Genomic DNA, 11,917 nt, shown 5'->3' with positions numbered 1-11,917 from the left:
ATAACAAATGTCTTTTGAAAGACTTTATCAATTAATGTCAATGAATATAAGAGAATAATTTTATTGTTTTAGAAAATATGTTTGGTGGTTATTATAAACTGAGTGCTACCGCATAACCAACATTATGCTAACCTGAGTATCACCTCCCCTTATGGGTGTAATAAAATGTGGGCGTTGTTAAGACTAAACTGCACAAAACAATGCTAAAGCAATGTCACCGGCTCACATGAAATGAGCAAATCCCTATGAGAAAAAGCGGAAAGGAAATCAATTGAGGGCTGAAATGCACTCGCTTTTGTGCTCAAAGGTCAACTTTATTTTTTTATTATCTGTTTCGTTGTCTTTTTCTTCAATTTGTGAACTGAGGAGAAAGTTTCAGCTGAATGAAATGCACAAGCCAGGTGATTTGGTTCTGGGCGGTCTGTTTAAGGTCCACTACACATCTGTCTTCCCTGAATGGACATTTACTTCAGAGCCACAGCAGCCCATCTGTACAGGGTAGGTATCACACACACCTGAAATAAAAAATATATATATTAAAATGCACAATATATGCTTTGCTGAGAGCATTCATGGGATATAAAAATCCATCCAACTCTGATTTATGGTGAAAGGTTTTATAATTTATAATGTTTACCTAAATTAACTAAGTGCATGTGATGCATTATTAGAGTGTCACAACAGTTTACAAAATAAAAGCATTAGTTATCAGACTAATGTGACATTTTCGATTCCAGCTTTGATACTTTTGGGTTCAGGCGTGCTATGACCATGGCGTTTGCTGTTGATGAAATAAACAGGAGCCAAAATTTGCTTCCCAATGTGACCCTGGGATACAGCCTTTATGACAACTGTGGTGCACTCTTTATTGGATTCAGTGGTGCATTATCCCTGACCAGTGGAAACCAGGAGCAGATCCTGCTTCAGGAAAACTGTTCTGGGACCCCTCCAGTCCTGGGGATTGTTGGTGATCACTATTCAACGTTTTCCATCGCCATTGCCAACGTGCTAGGCTTATACAAAATGCCTCTAGTGAGTTAAATGTTTATCATTTTTTGATTATAATTCTACATTTTAACTAATATCAAAAGAGAGGATAATCTCAGTTTGTTTCTAGGTGAGTTATTTTTCCACATGCTCTTGCCTGAGTGATCGGCAGCGCTTCCCCACCTTCTTTAGAACAATCCCAAGTGATGCCTTCCAGGTGAAACACAATTATCACAGTTAAAGTTTTGATCTTGCTAAAGCTAAAGTTTAATTGGTGTATTTTATGAGAGGTGTAATACAAAACCACAAACCCCTAATGTGGATGTTTCCTAGGTGAGTGCCATGATTCAGCTTCTGAAACACTTTGGTTGGACGTGGGTTGGGCTGCTGGTCAGTGACGATGACTACGGGCTTCATGTGGCTCAGTCTTTCAAGTCTGACCTGCCTCGTTCCGGTGGAGGCTGTCTAGCCTACCTCGAGGTTTTGCCCTGGGACAGTGACCCAGGTGAACTTAAGAGGATAGTGAATGTGATCAAGACATCAACAGCTCGTGTTGTCATTGTGTTTGCCCATGAGATTCACGTGATTCAGCTGATGGAAGAGGTTATTAAAAGTATTAATGATAAAACAATGCATATATATATATATAAAGTTGTTTAGGTGATTTCTTTTTAAAAGTTGTGGTTTTCATCCATGTGGTGAAAGTATTTTATGATCTTGCAACATTTTTCAACCAAACCAAATTTGCTAATTTTAAATGTTGCCACAAAATAACACTTAAGTTTAATTTAGTCTGTAGAAGCAATGCACATTTGTACTTGCACAATCTAACAATATGATGAAGGATTACAAATGGAGCCTTTTAGCACAAAACAAGCTTAATATCTGTGAAAAAATCCTTTTTCCCCAACTGCACAATTTGTGCTCTTTTGAAATTTGAACTTGCTGTTTTTCATTTCGTCTCTGTAGGTGGTAAGACAGGATGTAACAGGTCTGCAGTGGATTGCCAGTGAAACGTGGACATCCGCAGCTGTACTACAGACAACAAAACTTATCCCACACCTAAGTGGCACATTGGGTATTGCCATCCGTCGAGGAGAAATACCGGGGCTGCGGAACTTCCTGCTGAAAATAAATCCTGTCCAAAATGATAGCAATAAAAACAACTTAGTAAGAGTTTCATCTGCATCTTTTATCTTTTATCAGTAAAACATCAGATACGATCGTGAAAGTTTTTTTTTTTTTGAGTGTGGGTTGTAATCTGTTTCAGGTGAGGCTGTTTTGGGAAAACTCATTTCAGTGTAAATTTGATCCAGCAGAATGGATGGAAGCAGATGGAGCTTTGTGCACTGGAGATGAAGATATTGAGCAGGTGGATAGTGAGTTTTTGGACATTTCAAACCTCAGGCCTGAATACAATGTTTACAAGGCCGTGTACGCGCTGGCGTACGCCCTTAACGACATGCTGCAGTGTGAACCAGGAAAGGGACCTTTCAGTGAGAACAGCTGTGCCACTCCGCGAACCCTGGAGCCATCGCAGGTGTGATGATTCATTCACAATCCGGTTTCATAGAAAAGCTGCTTCAACTTCAGGATGTTGTTTATGATATTTATGAGAAAAATCGCCTCATTCAATTTTGGCAAAATTTAACCCTTAAGAGCCCGAGCCCTTTTAACATAGAAAACAGTAATACATACATCAAAATTAATAACAAAAATTAAATAAAATCTTTTAAAAAGAACTTTAATTATTTTTGATACATGTATGGCTAGAATGTCACTTTGGGTTGTGATACTTGAATATGTGACTCAAGAAGCTATTTAGCAGATGCTTGAAGTGGGCTGTGAGACCAGGGTCGAGTACAATCTGCGAAAAACATGCAACATGTTTATGAAGATGATCCGACTATGCTCACCAGATGAATGGCCTGACAATTTTTGAGAAGTGTGTTAGAATTAAATCTGAAATTTCAAATCTTCTAGCAAACAAGCTTTAAAACGCACACAGTCACAGAACGCTCACCATACATGAACCATGGCCACCGGAAACGGAACCCACATTGCCAGAGGAGACGACAGCACTAAACACCAGTCGCCGTTTCTTACGTCCAAACATCTTTTGTTGCCCGCTACTTTAAGTGGCATTTTTCTATTTGATACTCTGTTAATTTGTCCTAAAGTTGAAGTGGTGGCAGCCGGCTGTTGCTCCTTCTCTGATGTTAATGAGCGGCGAACCTCTCACACCAGTGGTGCTCTGGTCCAAAATGCGTGAGCGCATAACGAGTGGAGGACCCAGGGAAGTGAGCACGTGTGGAGGCTCGGTGAAACCAACAACCAGATGGTCCAATCATTGCTTTCTGTCCGAGCCGTCTTATTGGCAAAGGATTTTAGACTAATGCAATTAATTAATGTTTATGCTTTTAATCTCCACAATATATTTATAGCTATACCACATCAGAGCATTGTTAAGAGGCATGAAAAACATAGGTTAAGCTTGTTTTCCAGATTTGCCATAGTAGCTTCAAATAAGTGACATGACAAGAGAAATGTAAATATCTTCGAGTGAAGCACACTAGTTTTCTACGGGGTGGAATAGGTGGGTTTTGTTGTTAGCGTGTCCACAATTATATAGAAATGTATCTACAGCCAAAAAGCTGTAGCTCACTTATTTGTTTTAAAATGTGTTTTCTTCGATTGCAGCTTTTACACTATTTGCAAAAGGTTAACTTCAGCACTTCATTCGGTGATCGGGTGTCATTTGATGAGAATGGTGATGCCCTACCGATATACGATGTCATGAACTGGCTGGTGCTTCCTGATGGGAGGATTAAAGTTCAGAATGTTGGTGAAGTTAAAAAATCTGACTCGGGAGGGGAAGAGCTCACCATCGATCAAAAGAAAATCTTCTGGAATACCGTTTCTAAAGAGGTGACTCTTCATTTTAGAGTGCTTTTTTTAGATAGGTTAATAAATAATGGTGGATTATTTTTTTTCTTTTCATAGCCACCTTGTTCTGTTTGCAGTGAACATTGTTCTCCAGGTACTCGCATGGCCAGAGAAAAGGGACAACCTGAGTGCTGTTTTATTTGTGTCGCCTGCTCTGATGGAAAGATCAGCAACAGAACTAGTAGGTATTAATGTGGGATTGCTGAACATTATGGAAGTCTGTTTCTTGTTTACTACTGTGTCATATTTGTCAGACGCTCCAGAGTGTTTCCGCTGTCCAGAGGACTTCTGGTCAAATCCCTCTCGGGACCAATGCATTCCTAAGAAAACCGAGTTCCTCTCCTATCAAGATCCTCTGGGAATCTGCTTGACAACAACCTCGTTGTTGGGTGCATTCATCTGTGCTGTTGTTCTGGGGATTTTTATTTATCACCGTCAAACACCTGTAGTAAGATCCAACAATTCTGAACTGAGTTTTTTGCTCCTCACGTCCCTCAAACTGTGCTTCCTGTGTTCACTGCTGTTCATCGGACAACCCCAACTGTGGACCTGCCAGCTGAGACATGCAGCTTTTGGCATCAGCTTTGTTCTTTGTGTTTCATGCATCCTGGTGAAAACCATGGTGGTTCTGGCTGTGTTCAAGGCTTCCAAGGCAGGTGGTGGAGCCAATCTCAAGTGGTTTGGAGCTATGCAGCAGAGAGGAACAGTTTTAATGCTCACTTGCATTCAAGCAGCAATCTGCACAGTTTGGCTCATCTCCTCGTCACCAGCTCCAAATAAAAACACTCAATACTACAATGACAAGATAGTTTATGAGTGTGAAGTTGGTTCCACCGTTTTCTTTTCCGTGCTTCTTGGCTACATCGGCTTACTGGCTACTCTTAGCTTTCTTTTAGCATTTTTGGCGAGAAATCTTCCAGACAACTTCAACGAGGCCAAACTCATCACTTTCAGCATGTTGATCTTCTGTGCCGTGTGGGTGGCCTTTGTTCCTGCTTACATCAACTCTCCAGGAAAATATGCTGATGCAGTGGAGGTGTTTGCCATCCTGGCCTCCAGTTTTAGTCTCTTGGTGGCTCTGTTCGGACCCAAATGCTACATCATCCTGATGAGACCAGAAAGGAACACAAAGAAAGCTATCATGGGGCGAAGCAGCAATTTTTAAGATACTTGAATTTTTCTGTTCATCTTTGTGTTTTTCGCAAACCGTGCTAATCAACCAATTTCAATAAAGAGCTGCTTTAAACATTATATCTCTGTATATTAAATTATCCTAATATTTGTGTTGTATCGCAGCTGCATCTTCACTTGCTGGGAGTTACATGAAACTACTAGTATGATGTTTACAAGAGTTTTGTAGTCTTTTAGTATAAGACTACTGGGGCGACGGTGGCACAGGAGTTAAGTGCTCGCCCCGTAATCGGAAGGTCGCAGGTTCGAGCCCCGCTCAGTCTGTCGCTGTCGTTGTGTCCTTGGGCAAGACACTTAACCTACGTGGCCTGCTGGTGGTGGTTGGAGGGGCCGGTGGCGCCAGTGCTCGGCAGCCTCGCCTCTGCCAGTGCGCCCCAGGGCAGCTGTGGCTACATCGTAGCTCATCCCCACCAGTGTGTGAATGTGTGTGTGAATGGGTGAATGACTGATTGTGTTGTAAAGGGCCTTGGGGGGTTCCAGGACTCTAGAAGGCGCTATATCAAATACAGGCCAAGACAACTTCCACAAAAGGACTAACAAAAAGGTAACAGAACAGCAGCAAGTTGAAAAAATTTAATATCTTAGAATAAACTTTAATAATCCTACGATGTGGAAATTCACGTGCTTCTTCCTGGACTATCAAGCCCACAAAACAAATACAAGAAAAACACCCAACAGCCCCTCGTCATATATTGAGGTTTAGTCACACACTTCATATTTTGACGCTTTGTGTGTGAGAATGTGTTGCTCTTCTTAGTAACAAAAATTATAAAACAAAAAAAATAGTCTGATGAGAGATCCAACTGAAAATATGCATGAATAAAAAACTTACTTCACTCATGAGGCATTTGTCAGTTGCACTAAACTAGTGTGAATACATTACATTTATGGACAATGGCTGTCCATGGTATTTCTATTTCAGCTTCTCAAATTAATGAGTGAAAATGTAAAATGTGTTTATTTCTGGGGTGTAGGGTGCTTTAACCCTTTTTTGATGCAGTATCAGTCAGTCTCCGACTACAAGCATTAAGGCCCTGCCCACCTTTCTTCTTTCTGCTCTGATGGGTGGTGTTCAGGGGAAGAACAATTAGACAGCACTGAAAATCAATAAAAGGGATGAAACTTACTGAGCAGTCTAAGAGAGGAGCAGCCATATGAAAGTTATGAGACTTTTTATCGACACATTCTTGCTTTTCATCATGCTGCAGTCTGCTGCCTCTTCTGCTCCACATTCTCCCTTGTTCCCCTGGTGTCAGCTACAGGGGAAATTTCATCTAAATGGCATGCACAAGGCTGGAGATCTGGTCTTAGGGGGGCTATTTGAAATGCATTTCTTTTCTCTCTTTCCTGATCTGTTGTTCACTTCTGAGCCACAACAACCCACCTGCCATGGGTACGTTTATCCGGATGAAAAATGAAAAATGAGGGAGATGCTGTGTTACCATTACGTCAATATTCTACTTTTTCAATAAGATGATATTTGTTTAGAGGGTTTTTTTTTTTGTATTAATGGGAAACATCATCCCTCAAGCCTGTTGTTTATCATGTTATTAACATTGTATTAAGGAAATTATAAACAACATATCTTTATTTAGTGAATGAAAATGTCTGCATGTTTTAGTTTTCAGAAATAAATAGTAATGTTGTGTTAGTTTTGATGTTTTAGGATTCAGACAAGCCCAGACCATGGCCTTTGCTATTGATGAGATCAATAAAAACGCCAAGCTGCTACCCAACGTGACTCTGGGCTACAGCTTGTACGATAACTGTGTTGAACTTGGAATTGGATTTCGTGCGGCCATGGCGCTGATCAGTGGTGAACAGGAACAAATCATGTTAGACAAGAACTGTGTGGGAAGCCCTCCAGTCTTAGGGCTTGTGGGCGATTCTTCTTCTACACGTACCATAGCCATCTCTTCTGTCCTAGGTTTGTACAGAGTACCTATGGTAAGTTCTAACCTTCATCATTCACTATTACTCTGATTTCACATTTAACTAAACATGGTAAAAGAAGATTTTGAATAGTTTAGGGATGTTCTGTTGTATGATTCACAGGTGAGTTTTTTTGCTTCATGTTCATGTCTGAGTGACCGCAAGAGGTTCCCATCCTTTTTTAGGACAATACCAAGTGATGCTTTCCAGGTAAAAGCTTTACCTAAAAAATCTGATGTGTATATTTTGACTAAGATTCTCTTTATTCTCATTGAAATAATCTGTCACTGTCATTCACCCAGGTCCGAGCTATGATTCAAATACTGAAATACTTTGAATGGACCTGGGCAGGTTTGCTGGTCAGTGATGATGATTATGGACTTCATGCTGCCCGATCCTTCCAGTCTGATCTGAGTTGGTCTGGTGGAGGATGTCTGGCCTACTTGGAGGTGTTGCCATGGGGCAATGACCCAAGAGAACTGAGGAGAATTGTGGAAGTGATACAAAAATCCACAGCTCGTGTGGTCATTGTGTTTGCACATGAGAGTCATGTGATTGATCTCATGGAAGAGGTAATCATATACGGGTGAAACTCGAAAAATGAGACTATTGTGCAAACGTCCGTTTATTTCCGTACTTAGACTGAGATACCATCTAAAGGATCAGGAACCTTTTGCAGATGTTTTGGATTCATTAGCTGATGAGTGTGTGACACTTTGAGCTTAGAATTTTGACACGCTTCACAATTTTCAAATTGTCTGAGATTTTGAATTTGGGGTTTTCATAAGCTGTAAGCCATAATCATCACAATTATAATGAAAAAGGCTTGAAATATTTAACTTCACAAATAATGAGTCTATCCCAGGTATTAGTTTCATCTTTCAAGTAGAATTACTGAAATAATGAACTTTTGTACGATATACTTTTTTTATTTTACTTTAGCAACTTAAGAAACTAAAACTGTCTCATTGCCATTGCACATTTTTTATTACAGAGAAATGTTCTGATCGTGCTTAAAACTAATGCAACCAACAGAATGAAAACCGGAAGGTTGACCATTTGGAAAGGTGGATTAGACCAGTGACTATAAAGAATGTCACCTCAGAAAATGTTGAGCCCTCTAAGTAACACAGTGGGACAGCAGTAGCTCAGGAGGTAGCGGGTTGTTCGGTAATCGGAAGGTTGCAGGTTTGGTCCAGGCTCTGACCACAGAATGCTGCTGTTGTGTCCTTGGGCAAGAAACTGAACCCACTTCACCTGCTGGTGGTGGTCGGAGGGACCGGTGGCGCCTGTGCTCGGCAGCCCCGCCCCTGTCCGTGCACCCCAGGGCAGCTGTGGTCACACCATAACTCACCCCCAGTGTGTGAATGTGGGTGTGAATGGGTGAATGAACTGATTGTGTTGTGAAGCACCTTGGGGGGTTGTAGAGCCCTAAGATGGTGCTGTACAAATACAGGCCATTTACCATTAAACAGTAATAGACGTTAAAAATGAATACTGAAACATTATAAATTGCTGAACTATGTAGCGTGTTTGTGTTAATCCACTTGAATGCCATTCAAAATCTAATTCCACTTCCTTATAATAACTTTTGAATCTTTCAATGAAATTGGTGAAGGGATACGTGTGGAAGGTCATTGTCTCTAGGCCCTTCTCTTAGTGAGGTAGCCCAGCGGTTGTTGCTGACACATTTGTTGACTTAGAAGTAGATTGATGACAATGTCACTCAAAGTCACTAAAACATACATTTCACATGTGAAAATTAATGATTCATACATTACTTGATTCCTTTATTCAACAACAAAGTATCTAAAAAAAGTGAAATGTCATTTACAAACAGGTGGTGAGGCAAAACCTGTCAGGCCTGCAGTGGTTGGCAAGTGAAGCCTGGTCCACAGCTGCTGTGCTTCATACCCCTGCCCTCATGCCGTACCTGGGTGGCACACTGGGTATTGCAATACGTCGGGGAGAAATACCAGGCCTCAGAGATTACCTGTTAAAGATACATCCCAATGTACATCACAACAGCAGCAATGGAAACAACATGGTAAAAGGTACAATCTCATCTAGTATTTAGGCAAATCATTATTTACCCTTTAAGTTTTACATTTATTACAGGTGAACCAGTTTTGGGAATTCACATTTCAGTGCAGATTTGCACCACCCCCAGCAGGTTGGGTGGAGAACGGGGGAACATTATGCACCGGAGAAGAAGACTTACAGAGTGTGGAAACGGAGTTCTTGGACGTTTCTAACCTCAGGCCTGAGTACAATGTTTACAAGGCTGTGTATGCTCTGGCACATGCCCTTGATGATATGTTGAAGTGTGAGCCAGGAAGAGGGCCTTTCAGTGAGAACAGCTGTGCCACTTTACAAACACTTCAGCCATGGCAGGTATAATTATCCACTTGTTTACATGGCTAAAAGCTTTTATACACAGTTTGTATTCCCATGCATGGTTTAGCCTTCAAAAATCAATGAGTTGAATTGTAAGATACCAAGAAATTGGTGTGTAACTTGCATAAATAGAATAGCATAATGCTCAGATCTTTAAAAGGTGTTTATGTATGTTAAATTTAGCTTGTTTATTATCTGGAAAATGTCAAATTCACCACATCATTTGGAGATCAGGTGTCATTTGATGAGAATGGTGATGCTTTACCCATTTATGATGTTATGAACTGGCTGTGGCATCCTGATGGAAGAACTGAGGTTCTAAATGTGGGAGATGTTAGAACATTGGCCTTCAATGTTGAAGAACTCAGGCTTGATGAAGAAAAAATCTTCTGGAACTTTGATTTGAAACAGGTACGTTCTTTTCATCTAAACCGCTAATCCACCCTGCATATATTGTTAGGATGTAAACTTTTTCCTGGTTTTATCTACGAAAGCCAACCCGTTCAATGTGCAGTGAGAACTGTCCTCCAGGTACCCGCATGGTGAGAAAAAAGGGGGAACCAGAGTGTTGTTTTGACTGCATTCCTTGTTCTGAGGGAAAGATCAGCAACGCAAGTAGTGGGTGCCCTATTTTCTGCCTTTCTCAAAACATTGCAATATGGTGAATGTGCAAGTTATCTTACTGTCTTCCTGGTTCTTGCAGACTCCTTGGAATGCTTCAGTTGTCCAGAAGGCTTCTGGTCCAGCCCCCAACGTGACCAATGTGTTCTTAAACAAACCGTTTTTCTGTCCTATGAGGAGCCTCTGGGAATCTGTTTGACTGCTGCCTCATTACTGGGAACTTTTATCTGTGCTGTTGTTCTGGGGATATTCGTCTATCACCGCCGTACTCCCATAGTGAAAGCCAACAACTCAGAACTGAGTTTTCAGCTGCTGCTGTCACTGAAGTTATGTTTCCTGTGTTCGCTGCTGTTCATTGGACGACCCAGACTGTGGACATGCCAGCTGAGACATGCAGCCTTTGGGATCAGCTTTGTTCTTTGTGTTTCGTGCATCCTGGTTAAAACCATGGTGGTTCTGGCTGTGTTCAAGGCCTCCAAGCCAGGAGGTGGCGCCAGCCTTAAGTGGTTTGGTGTTTCACAGCAGAGAGGAACAGTTTTAGTTCTTACCTCAGTTCAAGCAGCAATCTGCATAGTTTGGCTTGTCTTATCCTCACCCATGCCACATAAAAACACACAATACCACAATGACAAGATAGTTTATGAGTGTGCAATGGGCTCGGCTGTTGGCTTTTCTGTGTTACTGGGCTACATTGGCTTACTGGCTATCATTAGTTTTCTGATTGCATTCCTGGTAAGAAATCTTCCCGATCACTTCAATGAGGCCAAACTCATCACTTTCAGCATGCTGATCTTCTGTGCCGTGTGGGTGGCTTTTGTTCCTGCTTATATCAGCTCACCTGGAAAACATGCAGATGCAGTGGAGGTGTTTGCCATCCTGGCTTCCAGTTTCAGCCTTTTGGTGGCTCTGTTTGCACCCAAGTGTTTCATAATACTCCTGATGCCAGAAAGAAATACAAAGAAAGCTATAATGGACCGAGGCAACAAGAACACTGCTCAACATTAATATTATGATTGTTTCATCTGTTTAAAAGTAAATAGATATTTATTTTAAAGTAGTAAAAAAAACTCTTATTCATGCAGCCATTTTGTTGTTGTTTTTTATCTGAATTGACAAGTTGTCTATCCGTTTCTTTTTCTTCCTCCGGTCATTGTATCTGGGATTCAACAGTGAACTAAAGTGAAATTGGATTTAAATGTCCTACTGTGCTTGCGTTTTTCCTTCAGTCTCAAACTTAGTTCCTTGTGCAAAAATGAATATTGAAATTCTTTTTTGTCCTCATGTACACTAAATACTTATTTAGCAGCCATAGAGATGTCAATTGGGCCGGGTTGTGTGAAAAAAGCCCCATGAACACATTTTACTGTTAGGAAACTATTATTAATTTGAGTATAGATGGACTGGATTGCCCTTCAACATGACCTTAGCATTTGGGGCAATGGTGGCAAAGAAGTTAAGTGTCTGCCACAAAACCAGAGCGTTACAGGTTTCGTGCCCCACTCGATGGTTTGAAGTATGGGGGAGCTAGGGGAGCCCAGCTCCCCTGAAAGGATGTTGGGCTACCCCAGAAGCCTTCCCTCCCTCTCCCCCCACAGAGCCTTAACGGAGGCCATCGGAAGGACGACCACCCCACTCCAGCATTCTCACGGGGCTTCCACAGAAGCCTAGGTCTATTTTGACCCCTGCCCCACTGGTGGTGGTTGGAGGCATGGATGTAATTTTGGGGGGGGGACAGGGGGGACATGTTCCCCCCACTTTTTCCAAAGTCAAGTTTTGACCCCTGCATTTTTTACCATCCAAAAGCAACATTACGCTATATTAAATTGACACTGGTTGAGCTCTA

The 11,917-nt window shown here is 41.4% G+C and overlaps 2 protein-coding genes across 2 annotated transcripts; both read left to right on the top strand.

Moving 5' to 3' along the window:
- The first annotated feature begins 373 nt into the window (after nucleotides 1-373).
- Nucleotides 374-5,098, top strand: LOC107380605 (extracellular calcium-sensing receptor-like). Its single transcript, XM_070543251.1, has 9 exons — nucleotides 374-498; nucleotides 738-1,032; nucleotides 1,118-1,204; nucleotides 1,321-1,590; nucleotides 1,957-2,157; nucleotides 2,258-2,527; nucleotides 3,688-3,915; nucleotides 3,991-4,114; nucleotides 4,188-5,098. Exons 1-9 carry the CDS (start codon nucleotides 389-391, stop codon nucleotides 5,096-5,098), a joined length of 2,496 nt encoding a protein of 831 aa, XP_070399352.1. The 5' UTR covers nucleotides 374-388.
- A 1,309-nt stretch (nucleotides 5,099-6,407) lies between these two features.
- On the top strand, nucleotides 6,408-11,079 carry LOC107380606 (extracellular calcium-sensing receptor-like). Its single transcript, XM_015951906.3, has 9 exons — nucleotides 6,408-6,517; nucleotides 6,777-7,071; nucleotides 7,180-7,266; nucleotides 7,359-7,628; nucleotides 8,897-9,103; nucleotides 9,175-9,450; nucleotides 9,637-9,864; nucleotides 9,948-10,071; nucleotides 10,157-11,079. Exons 1-9 carry the CDS (start codon nucleotides 6,408-6,410, stop codon nucleotides 11,077-11,079), a joined length of 2,520 nt encoding a protein of 839 aa, XP_015807392.2.
- The last annotated feature ends 838 nt before the right edge of the window (nucleotides 11,080-11,917 follow it).

Source organism: Nothobranchius furzeri, chromosome 13 (assembly GCF_043380555.1).
Source record: "Nothobranchius furzeri strain GRZ-AD chromosome 13, NfurGRZ-RIMD1, whole genome shotgun sequence".
Classification (NCBI taxonomy): domain Eukaryota; kingdom Metazoa; phylum Chordata; class Actinopteri; order Cyprinodontiformes; family Nothobranchiidae; genus Nothobranchius; species Nothobranchius furzeri.
This window is presented reverse-complemented; position numbering and strand designations above follow the sequence as displayed.

Excerpts from the sequence above, each read along its gene's own strand:
- LOC107380605 (XM_070543251.1), top strand. The coding sequence starts at position 389 with ATGCACAAGCCAGGTGATTTGGTTCTGGGCGGTCTGTTTAAGGTCCAC. Across the intron at positions 1,205-1,320 it reads TCCCAAGTGATGCCTTCCAG|GTGAGTGCCATGATTCAGCT; the intron begins GTGAAACACAAT and ends GATGTTTCCTAG. Across the intron at positions 4,115-4,187 it reads AAAGATCAGCAACAGAACTA|ACGCTCCAGAGTGTTTCCGC; the intron begins GTAGGTATTAAT and ends CATATTTGTCAG.
- LOC107380606 (XM_015951906.3), top strand. The coding sequence starts at position 6,408 with ATGCACAAGGCTGGAGATCTGGTCTTAGGGGGGCTATTTGAAATGCAT. Across the intron at positions 7,629-8,896 it reads TGATTGATCTCATGGAAGAG|GTGGTGAGGCAAAACCTGTC; the intron begins GTAATCATATAC and ends ATTTACAAACAG. Across the intron at positions 9,104-9,174 it reads GCAGCAATGGAAACAACATG|GTGAACCAGTTTTGGGAATT; the intron begins GTAAAAGGTACA and ends CATTTATTACAG.